Source organism: Vicugna pacos, chromosome 12, assembly GCF_048564905.1.
Source record: "Vicugna pacos chromosome 12, VicPac4, whole genome shotgun sequence".
Taxonomy (NCBI): Eukaryota; Metazoa; Chordata; class Mammalia; order Artiodactyla; family Camelidae; genus Vicugna; species Vicugna pacos.
This window is the reverse complement of record NC_132998.1, coordinates 61,382,438-61,397,770: the sequence shown is the minus strand read 5'-3', so window position 1 is coordinate 61,397,770 and position 15,333 is coordinate 61,382,438. Positions and strand designations below refer to the sequence as shown.

The 15,333-nt window shown below is 50.7% G+C and overlaps 1 protein-coding gene across 2 annotated transcripts; it reads left to right on the top strand.

Moving 5' to 3' along the window:
• Positions 1-3,912: 3,912 nt before the first annotated feature.
• On the top strand, positions 3,913-12,001 carry MCAT (malonyl-CoA-acyl carrier protein transacylase). Of its 2 annotated transcripts, XM_006207196.4 has the most exons (4): positions 3,919-4,408; positions 5,543-5,630; positions 8,303-8,520; positions 11,431-12,001. In XM_006207196.4, exons 1-4 carry the CDS (start codon positions 3,971-3,973, stop codon positions 11,857-11,859), a joined length of 1,173 nt encoding a protein of 390 aa, XP_006207258.3. In that variant the 5' UTR covers positions 3,919-3,970; the 3' UTR covers positions 11,860-12,001. The 2 variants fall into 2 exon arrangements, with proteins under 2 accessions (XP_072829739.1, XP_006207258.3); XM_072973638.1 differs by lacking the exon at positions 11,431-12,001 and having other exon boundaries at positions 3,913-4,408; positions 5,543-5,703; positions 8,303-8,466.
• Positions 12,002-15,333: the final 3,332 nt, after the last annotated feature.

Genomic DNA, 15,333 nt, shown 5'->3' with positions numbered 1-15,333 from the left:
TTACTCCCCTGAACTTTTTTTTTTAACAGAGGTACTCAAGATTGAACCTAGGACCTCCTCTACCACTGAGCTGTTCCCCTCCCCCTACACCCTGCATTCTTAACCATTGTGTCTTTCACCTTCTCAGTTCTAAGTGTAACTCGAGTACTGTATTTCCTTATATTTTATTTGTTTACTTTCTTACAGGAGTAGTTCCTATTTTTTTTATAAAGTATGGAAAATACAAAAAAGAAAAAAAAAGTCACCCACTTTCCCATTACCTAGGGCAAAGCACGGTCAACACTTTGTGAGTTTTTCTACACCTTTTTCTAAGCATATGCACCCGTTCCTTTACAGGAATGCCTTCATGCAATCAGTGGTTTTGTAATTTGTTTTCTTCCCCTTACAATGAACCAGAAACTTCTTTCTACATGATCAAACACTTGTCTATATTTTTTTAATTGTGAAATGCTCCATACGAACAGAAATGTGTATAAAACACTTGTATACACTTTAAAATAAGAAGAAGATGCCTCTGTGTCCACCCCTCAAGTTAATGAGAAGATGATCAGGGCCCTACCAGCCTCCTGGCACTCTCTCCTGGGATTCCTTCTGCCACTCCAGAGCTCACCTCTATCTTGAATTTTGGGTTAAGCATGCCCTCGCCTTCCTTTAGAGTTTTATTAATACCCTTAGGTATGTGTCCCTGAGTGCTATATTGATTCACTCTGAACAGCAGAGGGACAGCACACAGCTGGCTAAAGAACGTGAGCATGGTGGCCAGACCAGAGGAAGACCCTTGGGAAGGTAAAACTGAACTGATTCTCTGGGGCACAGACTGGCCTCAGCCTCCCTGAGCTTTTACAGGAGTCCCTTTGGGTGCAGCCGGAGGCCAAGGCCAGGGGTGCAGTTCCCCTGTTGGCACGTCTGGCAGGACTGTGCCAAAGACATTCAACAGGAAATAGAGGCGTGGGCTGTCTTCCTGCTTCTGAGCTCACCGCACCTGTGTTCAGATCTCAGGAGAATGGGGTGGACACTTCTGGGAGGTAGAGCAACGTCCTCTGCTGAGGTCACATCAGCCTGTGATTAAGACCACCAGGTGTGGTGGAGATTCTAGGCCAGGCTCACTGGATATTCTGTTCTGAAACAGGCAGGACACTGGCAGTCGGCATCTTGGTGATGGCAGCCCTCAGTGCATCTCTGGTGTACCAGCTGCTCGAAGGCCCAGTGCACACGTCATCCTGGGGGTGGCCTTGACCCCTCCGCTGGCTGGTCCTCATTTCCTGGATGACAAATCTCTGCCTTTCTTAGTGTTTGTGATGGGCTCATCCTCCAGCATGCAGTCTTTCTCAAGAGGAGGTAGCTTTTCTCAACTGTTGCATTCTAATTCTGTGGCTGATTGATGCTTGACAGAGTAAGAGTTCAAAGTTAGAGATCTGTCCTTCCGCAACATGAAGACAGGCCATCTTCCAGCAACCATGGTGCTGCTGAGCAGGCTGAAGCCATTCTGTGTTCTGAGCCTTTGCATGCAATCTATTTTGTTCTTCGTGGAAGATTTTAAGATTTTTATCCCCAGAGTTCTGGAATTCCATGTTGATATTCCTCTATGTGAGTCTAATTTCATTCATTGTATCAGTGCTCAGCAGATCCTTTCGTATGCGAAACTCATATCCTTTATTTTTCAGAAATTGAATTTTTGGGAGGGATGATTTCCTTCCCCTCATTTTCTCACTTCTCTTTCTGGATGCACATTACTCAGAATCCTGGGCTTCCAACTTCCTTTTCTCTCCTTCTTCTCATGTTTTGCTCTTTTCTTTTTTTTTACCTTCTGTGAAGTTTCCTCGACCTTCTTTCCCTGGCCTTCTACTGATTTTTAAAAATTCTATCCTATTTTTTATTTCCAAGGGATTATTATTTTGTTTCTGAATGTTCTTTAAAAAAAAAAACCTATAACTTCCTGTTCATTTTTCACCAAAGCGATGTCTTCTCTTACCTCTCAACTATCAAGGATAGTTTACTTAAAACAATTATTTTCTTCTCTCATCATAGTCTCTGAGTTCTATGCATTGTTGTTATTTTATTTTTTTCTGTATGTAAGAGGCTTTTCTCAGATGCATGGGACTCTTTGGCTGGCTGCTCATGATTAGAAGAGAGAAGGAAAATAAGACTGTGGATGGTATTTGTGGCGATTTGTTTGGTAACTTCCTGAACTGTCAATATGTTTATAATTTCAGAAAATTCTAAAGACAAAACTGATCAGATTCCTCAAGGCCCTCTAGTTGTTGACTGGAGGATAGGGGTCTTGTTCTGAGCTTCTGGGAGCTCAGTGCGGGGAGCACAGGAGGAGGTCTCTGCATTCAGCATTCAGTAGCCACCTGTTCCGGCAGAGTACCCACATCCACCAATGCCCCTGGTCTGCCCAGCACTTTCCAGAACTAAGAACTTGCCAGAATGAGGAAGGGGTGTCACCCAGTGGTTAGAGAGAGGAAAGAGATCTAAAGATCTAACCCTTCTTCAAAGACATCTTCAAAAAGTCCTCTTTATTTTAGCCTTTTTTAAACCCTTAGATGCAGAAACAGCTAGTGCTGTCAGTTACTAAGGTTTTGAGGATTCTGTTACATAAATAAAGGTTGGTTCTCCACTTTCCCCACTGTCAGGAGGAATTCAGCCGTCTGGAGTCTGCTAAATCAGGTAATACTGCTCATCTCGCTTTCCAGCTTCAAGAGATTCTGCTGCTAGGGCCCCCTTTTCTGTTCTCCCTGTCCTTGTGGTTTATGTCTTTAAGATTCATTTTGTGGGTGTACAGGCTTCTGGAGGCAGTGTGTGCTCTGTTCATGCCTTAACCTGAAAATCGCCTCCATATATTTCATGGCCACAGCGTTGTGTAGATTTACCATCATTCATCTAACTAATTTCCTCTAGTTGTATATGCACCTTATTTCCACCTTTTTTATGTCAAAAGCAAGGCTGCCAAGGATGTCCTGACAGCTAGGTCTTTGCTCATCCGATTAGTTTCTCAGGACAAGCTCATTGAAGTAGATTTGCTTCTGTAAGTCTACCTAGATCTTTCTCATGCTAAGGGGTGTGTGTGGGGGGGGGTGTCCTGGGCTCCTTAAAGAGGCGGCAGGAAGTGAAACAGGAGCAGCGGGGGTGAGTCGGGGTGGGGGGGTTGGGGTCAGTTACAGGTGAAGTCAGAATTAGACTCTGACCCAGCCTTGCTCCACCACTGGGAAGCCAAATAACTCCAATTTGCAATCCTCCTTTTATCACTAACTACCTGTCACTCAATCTTTGAGGCCTGGTCTACTCATATGTAAATTGAGAGTAATAATAGCATTCATCATAGCGTTGCTGTGAGGAATTAAATATTTATCTGATATAAACAAGATTAAACTGTATAGCACAGGAAAATATATACAAGATCTTGTGGTAGCTCACAGCGAAAAAAAATGTGACAATGAATTTATGTTCATGTATAACTGAAAAATTGTGCTTTACACTGGGATTTGACACAACATTATAAAATAACTATAACTCAATAAAAAATGTTTTAAAAAATATTTATCGGATACTTATTATATGCCTGGCACCGTGTCTGGTTTATAGAAATCATTAAAGAGAGCACAGTGCTGGGAAAATCAAATTAAAGAAAGAACGTGGAAGCGTTTCACGCACTTTTCCCATGCGAGGTTGAATATTACATTGTGTTGAGTTGATTACTCAGTAAATATTTCTGAGGGCTCACTGTGGTCCGATGTCGTGTTTTATTCTTTCCTGCGGAGGTTTAAATAAGCGCTTGGGTCACTCTCGGCCCCCACCGCATAGCCAAGGGTCCTGGAGCCGGGGCGGAACCGGTAATTGCGGAACCTTTCTTCCCGCTTGAGGATGCCCCGGCCCACCCGGCAGGAAGTGCGTCAGGGACCGCGCCGCGCCGCGCGGCCGCAGTCGGGCCTCCGTCGCCCGGGTAACGCGCGTGGGGCCGTTCTTCAGCATGAGCGTCCGGGTCGCGCGGGCTGCGCGGGCTGCGCGGGCTGCGTGTGCCTGGGGCCGGGGCGCGAGCTTCCGCCGCGGCGCCTCGAACTTCCCGCTGCCTCCGACGGGCGCGGTGGACGTGGCGGAGCTGCTGCGAGATGCGACCACGGCGGAGGAAGGGTCCCAGCAGGTGGCGGCGCGGCGGTTGCCGAACCAGTGCTCCGTGCTGCTCTTCCCGGGCCAGGGCAGCCAGGTGGTGGGCATGGGCCGCGGTCTGCTCCGCTACCCGCGCATCCGCGAGCTCTACACCGCCGCCAGTCGCGTGCTGGGCTACGACCTGCTGGAGCTGAGCTTGCACGGGCCGCAGGAGGCCCTGGACCGCACGGTGCACTGCCAGCCCGCTGTCTTCGTGGCTTCACTGGCCGCCGTCGAGAAACTGAACCACCTGCAGCCCACGGTGAGGCCTGAGGCCCGTGGCAGGTCAGGGAAGATGGGTTCTGTCCGATCTCTTACAGCCAGGCCGTTGCCCCACCAAGGCTCCCACCTGCCAGGCCGGAGTGTTGCTTTATGTCTGACTTCTAGGGCAGATCCTCACTGAGTTCCCGTCTGGGCCAGGCAGTGTTGTAGGAACAGGGGATACAGCCGTGAACAAAACAAGGATCCCTGCCATGTTAGGGCAGGGAGATAGATAATAGAGTGTGAACATACTGTGTAAATTACGTAGTGTATTAAAGATCAGTGTTACAGAAAGGAAAATAGAGCAGGGAAAGGGGTTACGGAATGGACGGCCGGGTTGAGAATTTAAATGATCCTTACTCATTTAATTAATTATTAAATGATTTTAGAAGGATTAAACTTCATCCTTAAAGGAAGGATCATTGAGAAGATGATATCTAAAAATATCACTTGAAGTTGTGAAATGATTGCTATTAATATTTAATATCAAAACAGTCCATGTTAAGTTAGTACTTTACCCCGTTTCTTCCTCACAATAATTTTGTGAGGTAAGTACTGTTATTTTGTGGATAAGAAAAGAAGACTCAGAGATATTAAAGGATTAGTTTAAGTGGTCCTGTTGAATTGTGATAATAACATTCATCTAGTGCTTCTACTGGGCCAAGTTTGTGCTGAGCACTTTAGAGATATTCTCTCCATGAAATACTCTCAGCAGCCCTGTGAGGTCGGTCCTGCTCTTTCCCCATTTCACAGAGGAGGTAACTGAGGCTTAGAGAGGTTAGAGAACTTTTTCAGGCTAAAAATCAAATCCAGTGACTCTGAAAGCCATGATCTTAATTTCTGTGACACCTTCTGTGTCCACTGGCCTGAGATGCAGCTCCAGGGCAGAAGTGAGAGAATCTACAGTCCTGGGTTAGAGTCACGGCCCTACCATAGAGTCCACCAGCCTTTAACTTGCCTTGCCAATAAAGGGGCTGAATCAGTGATTGTCACGACCACTTCTGTGTGTCTGTTTGTAGCTAGAGCACCAGGCCAGCTCACTGAACCACTGAATACCCTATCAGCTCTGAAGTGCAGAGCCCTGGGCTAAAATCCCTTGAGAACTTGGCCTCACGTTCTGCGTCTGTCACTGCAGGTTATTGAGAACTGTGTTGCTGCTGCTGGATTCAGTGTGGGAGAATTTGCAGCCCTAGTGTTTGCCGGAGCCATGGAATTTTGTGAAGGTACACAGGAAGAGGTTTGGTTTTGTGCATGGGGTGTTGTCTTGCTGGGCGCACTGAGGACAAGGTGCCACAGGTAATTCTGGACCTACTCAGGCGTGAAAGAGAAGGGAGCACATGGGTGAGATGACATTGGAACCTGAGGGCCAGACTTCCTGATTCTCCTTTAAGCCTGGGGGTCCATCAGGGAACTGTTTCTTTTTGTAGTCTTGTCAAATCTTGCTCCTCTGTCTCTCCCACTGCTCCTGTGCATGCTTAGTCCACACATACCTCCAGCACCTGTCACGTGGTGGGTGCTCAGTAGATACTCACTAAATGAAAAAGAGTAAATCAATGTTTCATCTTGAGCCATATCAACTTCACTTAAGATTTTTGCATGTAGTTAAAACAGGTAAACGTTTTTGCTTATAGTTAAATACAGACAAAGGACTTGAATAGACATTTCTCCAAAGAAGGTACATAAAGGGCCAGTAAGCGCATGAGAAGATGTGCAGCGTCACCAGTCATGAGGGAAGTGTAAATCAAAACCACAGTGAGGTACCAGTTCACATCCACCAAACAGGCTTTAATTAAAGAAGCAAAGCAAAGAAGGAAAATAATAAGCATTGGTGAAGATGTGGAAAAACAGGAGCCTTGCACATTTATGAAATATAAAGTGGTGCAGCCATTGTGGAAAACAGCTGGGCGGTTCCTCAAAAAGTTACACACAGTTACCTCGTGACCCAACAGTGCTACTCATAGGTTTACACCTAAGAAATGAGAACATGTGGCCACGCAGAAAAACTTGTACACAGGTGCTTATAACAGCATGATCCATAAGAGCCAAAAGATGGAAACAGTCCAAATGCCTATAATCAGATGGATGGTTAGACAAGTTGTGGCCTGTCCTCTGATGGAATATTATTCAGCAATAGAAAGAAAGGAAATAACTCATGTTGCGGCGTGGATGAAGATCAAAAACGTGCTGAAGCCAGACACAAAAACCACATATTGTGTGATCCCTTTTACATGAAATGTCCAGAATACATAAATCCATGGGGATGACACATTAGAGATTCCTGGGGCTAGAGGGAAGGAGAAATGGGAAGTGATTACTTAGTAGGCATGGCGTATTTTATAGGCTGATGGAAAGTTTTGAAACTAGAGCTAGTGGTTGTACAAGGTGATGAATACAACAGATACCACTGAATTATACACTTGAAATTGGTTATATTTTATGTGAATTTCACTGCCTTATGTTTTTTTTAAAAAGCATAGCACTATTAAGGAAGTGGGAAAGGTTTCATATTTTCACATTCTAATAAAACAATTTTATACGAATATAGTTTTATGTGTACATAATTTGCAGAATTATTGACATTCTGTGTTTTTTTTCACTTGATGTTTTTGCATAGTTATTTAATGGCCACATGGGAGGCTCTCCACATTCCTGTGTGTTCTGGCCTACCTCCCAACACAGGCTCTTACTGAATCTGCTCCGCAGTTGTCCTTGCGTGAGGGGCTAGCACTCCAGTGCAGACATACACGGTGCTGGGCGAGTGGAGGTGTGTTAGGGAGGAAGGGCTCAGGGTTCGTTCCTCAGGCCTTGTTGTCCCGTCAAACCTGGACTGATCTCTTAACCTCTCCTTCGTCATCTCCCGCCCCTCCAGGGAGCAGACCCGGGACAGGATGACGGATATCCAGTAATTACAGGCCTGGGCACAGCCCTGTCCTCTCACCTTGCGCTTGAGCCACACTGAACCAGAAGCCCTGCATTTTAGCTCCCCTGCCTTGGCAGCAGCAGGTCCTCCAGTTCTAAGTGAGGGCCCTAATGCTTGATTTATGATAGCTATATTATTGAAATTCTTATCTTTGTAGTTGGTACATCTTTCCCAGTGTCTGATGGCTTGTAATTGCTTTTCATGTTCAGCACGATTTCTCTTAAATAATAATTCCCAGTTTTCACTACAATCCACGCAGGTTAAATATTATCCTCATTTTACTAACTAAAAATTTGATCTGGAACGAGGTCATGACTCAGAGCAGTGTGTCTCAAAATCTGTTCCGCTTTACTCTGCACTAGGGTTTCTCGGAAGCAGCACTGTTGACATTTTGGACCAGGTGCTCTTTATCTGCGGGGGCGGGGCGTGTTAATCGTAAGGTGTTGGGCAGCATCCCTGGCCTCTGCCCACCAGATGCCAGTAACACCCCCACCGCCAGTTAGACAATCAGGAGAATCCAGACACCACCCTGGGGGTGAAATAAACCCTGGTTAAGAACCACCATCCCATCTCAAGCCAGCTTTTTTTTTTTAATTTTTTACAAATTTTGTTGTTGGAGGGAGTTTATTAGGTTTATTTACTTAATGGAGGTACTGGGGATTGAACCGAGGACCTCACGTATGCTAGGCATGCACTCTACCACTAGGCTACACCCTCCACCCCTCAAGCCAGCTTTAAGGCAGGAAGCTCTGTGGGTTAATTTGTACTGTGACAAGGACAGCACCTTGCCCTTTGATGATGGCAGTACCATCTGTTTTATTGTAGACACAGATATGTAGACTTGTGGCCTTGTGGACTGGTGCTAGATACTAGTATCAGTGTCTCCAGCAACTGGAATTTGTGCTTTGTTTTTCAGGTCTGGGCTTCCCTCCATTACATGCTTTGATTTTTCCAAATGCACTTCTCTCTGGGTAGGTTTGTATGCGGTGAAAGTCCGAGCTGAGTCCATGCAGGAAGCCTCAGAAGCTGTCCCCAGTGGGATGTTGTCTGTCCTCGGCCAGCCTCAGTCCAGGTTCACCATCGCCTGTGCGGAAGCCCAGGAGCACTGTAGGACTTTGGGCATAGAGGACCCTGTGTGCGAGGTGTCCAGCTACCTCTTTCCTGACTGCAAGGTGATCTCAGGACATCTGCAGGTTGGTGTTGACGGGAGCAGCCGTCCTAGACCCCAGTTCAGTACAGAAGGTTGGAATCATTCCACACCTATGAACCTACAGAGTATAACGAGGGCTCTGCCCAGCCGTGGTCTTTGGGAAGTAACTGAGGGCGTGGGGAGGTGTGCTGGAATGAGCACTGCAGAGGGAGGCGGGAGGTGGGGAGAGTGGACCAGGTGGTCTCCAGGGCCTTCCTGTAATATGTTCTGGGCTTCTCAGATCCTCTGATCCAGTTGCTTCCTCAGAGGAGCTGTTGCCTCCTGGCTTACTCTCCCCTGCTCTGCTTTTCCTGTGTGTCTGTTTTTGCACCTTTTCCTTCTGTCCATCCTTCCACTCACTGCTGCCCCAGACATCATTTCTCAAGCAGCTCCTACGTGACAGGGACTGAGGGCCCACAGATGGATAACCAGGGCTCCTGCCATCCAAGGAAGGCTGGCTAGGAACAGATGACTCCAGGCTTCAGAGCACAGCAAGGGTCAGGCTGAGGACCGGAGGACCTACAGAGGTGGTCCCTGGAGGATGAGTTTGCCGAGAGCAGGGGCAGCCTAGGCAGAGAGGAGCACCTGACGAAAGGGCAGTTCTGTCCCAGGTGCCCAGTGGGGAGTGTTGAGTGCAGACAGGACTGATGCTTACACGTCTTGTCTGTTCCAGTCCTTACAGCCAGTCCTGTGCTCCGTGGGAGGGAGGTCTACACGAGGACACTGAGACAGAGAAAAGCAAGTGCTTAGTGATGTTGGAGGCAGGATGAGAGCTCATGTCCGTCTCTCTCTGGAATCTGTGTTTCCTCCACTCGAGTGCTGAGTTCATCTCCCTGTTAAGGCCTGACCAGTGTACAGACGTCCCTCGGTATCTCCTCTGAGTCAGTGAGAGCCAGTGAGTCCCTCTTGGTGCAGTTCTCACTTGGGAGGATGGGCTCCAGTGGCCCCCGTTAACTGTGGAGCTGGGTGCTCATTCCTACTCATAGCCTTGGTAAGAAGCCCAGAACTGGGCCAGGAGGGCCCCCCAGTCAGGGCAGGAGTCTCCCGCACAGGCTCCCAGACAGGTGGGAATCTGGTCCAGGTGACAGCTCCTGGGGTTCCCAGGGATGGCCTTTTGGTGCTCTTGGAAGTGCCACAGCAAAGAGCTCAGGCGTGGGCAGGGTCCCCTGAGCAGGAGAGCCCCCTCCAACAGTGGTTGTGGAAAAACTTGGCTTCTGCTAGACCCGCGCCTGGGCTGAGAGCCAGCCCCAGAGGAGCCTGCTCGGCCCTGAGGCTATAGCCTTGACTCCTATGGCCCTGACCTGGGACTTGAGTTGGATGAGTCTAGAGACTGTCCCTGGAAAGCACTTAAGAGACCGCTGGAAGGACGCAGACGCAGGAGTGCCACTGCAGAGCTATCTCCATAGGTGCCGCTGATCAGGAGGATCCAGGCGTGGTGGGAAGGGTTTGGGCTGTGGAGTCCAACAGGCCTCTGTTCAGAGATGCGCCTGGGCGTGTCCCTCAGTGTGATGGGCGTGGATGGAGCATGGTACTGCATGTGAAACACCAGGTCTGCTGCAGTGACAGACAGCCCAGACCTCAGGCGTGGTCCAGACTCGCAGTGCTGGGCTCTGCTCCACTACACCTTCGCCCCAGCGCTCAGGCGGCTGAGTGGCCCTGGTATGGGATGCTGACGAGTGACCTGTCGTGAGCCACGGACTGCGCTGGCCACACCTGGACAACAGGGTACACCCCCTGCAAGGAGGGGCCCCAAAGAGGGATGAACGAGTGCCAGCCAGCCAGGAGTATTAAACCCTCCTACCCTCGGGACACAAATAACTACCCTGTTGTATTTTTTCCCCAGTGGACACGGATGGGCTTGGTAACCAGATAATATCAATTGCTCACCCTCGTATAGCACTTGTATGTCAAGCATGGTTCTTACCAGAGCTCTGTGAGATAACTATTACTGTTATCCCCATTTTACAGGTGAGGAAACTGAGGCACAGACAGGTCAAGTGAAGTTGCCCAAGGTCATGCAGCTACCCTGACTGTTAAGTCCTCAGGAGCAGCTGGCCCAGCTTCCGAGCAGGCCGTGGATGGCATCGGGTCGGAGGGATGCGGCAGACGGTTTAGTGCGTAGGAAGGCCTTTGGCAGATCGCGGTGGAGGGCTGTGAAGGTGACAGTCCTTGGGCTGTGTTCCGAGGGCACAGCGTCTCTTAGCAATATATACTGTTTTAAAGATACTTGGAAATAACCTTGTTTGCAAGTGGTTCTGAGTTTGGACCTGTTGGTCCCAGAGGTCCTTCTGGAGCTGACGTTCCCTTTAGGGGAAGGCTTCTGGCTTCAGGGAAAGAGCTCTTGTTTTCTCTAGAGAAACCCCAGATGAAGGGTTTCTGATGGGAAAGATCTCACATTGTGAAGTGAGGCTTAGAATCTGCATAATTTTCATCTTGAAGGTTATAGGTGAACCAGAAAACAGGCTTAAAAAATTATAAAGGGTGGCAGAATTCTAATTGAAAACTACACTAGAGTGCTTTTTTTTTATCAGATGCTTTCACACTGCCTGTCTGTTCACTTCTCAGCAATCTTATGAAGTAGATGAAATTGTGCAGATTTTTATGGTGGGAGAAAAAGTTCAAAGAGGTTGCCTGAGGACCTGGGCTGGTGAATGAAGATGCTGGGACAGAACCCACATTAAGCCTCAGATCTCTTCCAGGCACCGTGTCGGGTGTGTGAACTGTCAGGTCCCTGGAGGAGGGCTTCTGGGACACTGACCTGGCGACTGTGCAGGATGAAATATGGGTGTGCGTGTGTAGAGATAAACATACACTGTGTGCTTGCCTGCAGTGATGTCAGCCAGTGGGGACCGCCTCTCTTTGTGTTCTTCCCCTAAGATTTGACTGGCTTTCACCTCCCTTGTTTTTCTTCCAGGCTTTGCAGTTTCTCCAGAAAAACTCCTCTAAGTATCACTTCAGACGCACCAAGATGCTGCCAGTTAGCGGTGGGTTCCACACCCGCCTCATGCAGCCGGCCGTGGAGCCCCTGGCGCAGGTTTTAAAAGCGATTGATGTCAAGAAGCCTCTGGTTTCTGTCCACTCAAACGTCGACGGGAACAGATACATGCATCCAAAACACATCCAGAAGTTGCTGGTCCAGCAGGTGGTCTCCCCGGTGAAGTGGGAGCAGACCATGCACACCATTTATCAGAGGAAGAGAGGCACCGAGTTCCCCAGAACTTTTGAAGTGGGACCTGGGAGGCAGCTGGGAACCATCCTGAAGAGCTGTAACCTGCAGGCCTGGAAGTCCTACAGTCACATTGAGGTGCTGGAGGCTGACGAGAACCTGGACCAGAACCAGTAGGTTCTGGGAGGGGGGTGACTGAAGGGGGTCCAGGGGGCTGAGCCCAGCCTGGCCTTCCTATTGGGCCCCCTCCTCCCAGTGATGGGGAGGGACTGTTTGCGAAGTGCTTTGACTGCCACATAAAAAGCACTGAAAATGAGTATTCCTTTGCATGTCCGTGTCTCCCCACTTGGAACATATTTAGATGCCTGGGGAGAAGCTGTAACCATGACAGCTGCGTGGAGCCTGAGGGGGCGCCTGCTCTGCCTCGGGCAGACCCCCGCAGCCCGAGAGCTCAGGTGGTGGCTCTGCAGAGCCAGCTGAGACAGCCTGGCTGCCGCTGTGTCCTGGGGCTGAGAAGGCTTGGCCTGCTGCCGTGTGGGTGCTGTGGGCAGACGGCATGGTCACAAGGCAGGCTGGGGCCAGGGGGCTCTGGCCACATGCAGCCGAAACGTCAGCTCCTTGTCACTGAATCCAGAGGGCGCTAGGACCCGGTGGGCCTCGGCCGCCGTTCTGTCCACCCCATCACTTAGCAGCTGGGAGACCCAGTCCCCCACGTGTTTACTTATCTAACAGCATTGCGGGCCTGCTGTGTGCCAGGGAGTGGGTGGCCCCTGCCTTGGTGGGGAAGAGGGGCCCTTTAGCAAGGCGGAAGTGGTGTGGGGAGGGTCCTCCCTTCAGACCGTGGTCACTGAGTGCCTGCGTGTGCCCGGGGCCTAGTCTGGCACAGGCCCGCCCTCGGGGCTTACCCTCCAGGGCCTGCTCCACACCAGGAGCCCCTGGTGTCAGTATTAAATATGAGTATTTCTAAGCTTCTTGGGTGGTTTTCTCATGATTCAGTGACAGTGGGGAAACCTTACAGGGAGTGAGATCTCTGAGCTTGTCCTTAAATGTCCCTGTTGTGAAGCACATGTCAGACCCTGGGTAGGGTTTCTCGTTTTTGATTCTGTTTCTTAAGGGGCCCTGTTGGCCTTTGAGCAGAACCGGTCTTCGTTGCGTGGGACTGTCCCGCTCTTGTGGGCAGCTGTCCCGGCTCCCAGCCGTTATGTGCCAGGAGCACTTTCAGCATTGTGGCCCCAAACACGCCCCCACGTTTCCACGGCCCTCCCTCCCACCCTCCCACAGTGGAGAACACTGCAGACATTACCGCTGAACCCCACTTCCACCATGGCCTGAGTTTGTGTGTTCTTTGGAGCAAAATGAAGAAAGAACTATGTCTTAAAACTTTGTTTTAGAAAATTTGAAACTTTTGCAAAGAACTTTGTTACTGTTTTTAAATAATTGCTGAGTCTGTTGGAACCCCCCCCCCGCTGAGAGCTTTGAGTAGCGGGCAGCCTGGGGGGGCCGAGCTCTCCACACGGTCCCGGCTTCAAGTGTCTGGCTGCGCTGCACTGCGGGCAGCTCCGAGGAGCGCCGTCCCTCGTGAGGGAGCTGGAGTGGTGGCGCGGGCGGGTGGTCCCTGCAGGCCTTGCGGCTCCTCTGGGCTCTTTGCCTTCGGGGCTGCCGGCTAGGAGGGTGGGTGGGCAGGGCTCCACCTCTCCTACAGGAGCCCTGGGTTGGGGGTGGGAGGGCCCTCTCCCTGCCCTCTTTGAATCTGGATGAATGACAGGCGTGGGGCAGTGAAGGGAGCTGTGGGACGGGCGCCAAGTCTGGGGTGAGGGCCTGGAGGCTGTGGTGGATCCTACATCCTGTTCCTTGGCAGGACCTCGGCGATTTCCTATCCCCTTGGGAAGAGACCAGTGCTGTCCGTGGTCCCAGGGCTCTGGCCCACCCCAAAGTGGGACTCACACCTGCCACCGCATCTTTGGATCCCCCGTGAGTGGAGATCCTTGGCCTGCTTTTCTTCCCAGCCACTTGACTCCCCAGGTCTGCCTGCAGGGGGCACCGCTCTCTGGCGGCACCTCCTAAGAGTCTCAGATCCTGCCTCATCTCCAGAAATCTGACCACACCAGGGGCCTCTGAAAGGGACAGAGATGGTGGGGCCTCTTGTGCCCCACCCCCAGCTTTGTCACCTCCTCTGGGAAGGTGCTTCACTGCCTCCAGCAGCCTCCCAGCCAACAGGCTCCCAGGGCCTAGTGGCTGCATGTCCCCTGTCTGCCGGGCCCCGGGGCCTCCTGGAGAGCTGCTGCAGGAGATGGGGAGGGGGCACTAGTGACTACATGGCATCTCTGCCCTCAACCTGTGAGGGACAGGCCTCTGGTTCTTTTTTGGGACTAGAGTGATTTCTAATATTGCTGTGAACTCAGATTGAAGCCAGTTTCAGCTCCTAAGGGCTGAGCATCTTTCTGGTCCTGTGGAAACTGCCACGTGAAGCAGTCACAGTGGGTTTGACTCTGGATCCCAATCTGATTGGGATTGGAGGGTCCTGGTGTGACCGAAGCCTGAGCTACCTCGGTCAAGCCCCTTACCTCTCTGGGCCTCCACTCCCCTCTTTGTCAGATGAGAGAGAAGTGCTGGCCCAGATGGCTGCAGCCCCATCAGCTCAGGTCAAAAGTGGCTGCCTCGCGTGTGGGAGCTGAAGCCAGGCAAGCTAGCTCATCAGGGCCCCAGGCTGCCGTGAACGGGCAGATATAGTGGGTCAGACACTGGCCCGAGCAGACCAGCACACCTCTGTGCTCAGGCCTGTCTCCCACCCCAGGGCCTTTGTCCCACAGTCTGGATGCCCCAGCCCCTCCTCAGAGAGGCCTTGTCTCCCCCACACAGGCCCCATCATACTCTGTCTTTTGGTGCCCTCACAACACCGTTATCCCACAATACTCTTGGTTTATTTATGTGCATGTTTTTTTCTTCCCTAAAAGGAAAGTGAGATCTGAGGCAGGCGCCCATGCCCTCTTCACACCCCCAGAGCCTCCACCGGGGCTGAGGTAGTACAGTGGGGGGGTCCTCTGATACCCCTCGCTGGAAAGGATGTTGCAAACCCAGGACAGGATGATCCTGGAGGGAAGTACCCCCGAATTAGTGCAGGGCGAGGCCACTTCCCAGCCAGCATCAGCTATACCTGGGGACCTCATAAAGTGTTTCCAGTCCCTTTCCTTGAAGCCCCAAGTTCCTTGAAAAGCCACAAGCACCCCTGGCCACATCCACGTGGGTACATAGTTGGGTGGGCAATTTATCTTGAGTGCTCAGGATGGAGCAAGCTGGGCGCTAGGTGGTCAGGGAGGACTTCCTGGAAGAGGTGCCTCTGGATTTGGCCTTGCCACAACCTTAGCCACTGATTCTATAGTGAGTGCCCTGGCTTTGGAATCAGTACACACAGGGTGACCCAGGGGTCACTTCCAGGTCTATAAGCTTGGGGAGGGGTTGTCTGTCTGGGATGGAAAGTCTCCAGATGAAGCAGGCTGCTGTGGTGGAGCATCCCAGCAACCACATGGGAATGGGGAGATTCTGGGCTCACCCTGTGAGGTTCTGAGGGCCTGACACTGACAACTTACACAGGAAAGGGAGTGAAGTCAGGCTTCAAAGCTGTGAAGAGCCAGACCTTGGGGAGCTGCGGCA

Coding starts and splice junctions, on each gene's coding strand:
- MCAT (XM_006207196.4), top strand. CDS start 3,971: ATGAGCGTCCGGGTCGCGCGGGCTGCGCGGGCTGCGCGGGCTGCGTGT. Junction 4,409..5,542: donor TGAACCACCTGCAGCCCACG/GTGAGGCCTGAG, acceptor CTGTCACTGCAG/GTTATTGAGAACTGTGTTGC. Junction 5,631..8,302: donor AGCCATGGAATTTTGTGAAG/GTACACAGGAAG, acceptor CTCTCTGGGTAG/GTTTGTATGCGGTGAAAGTC.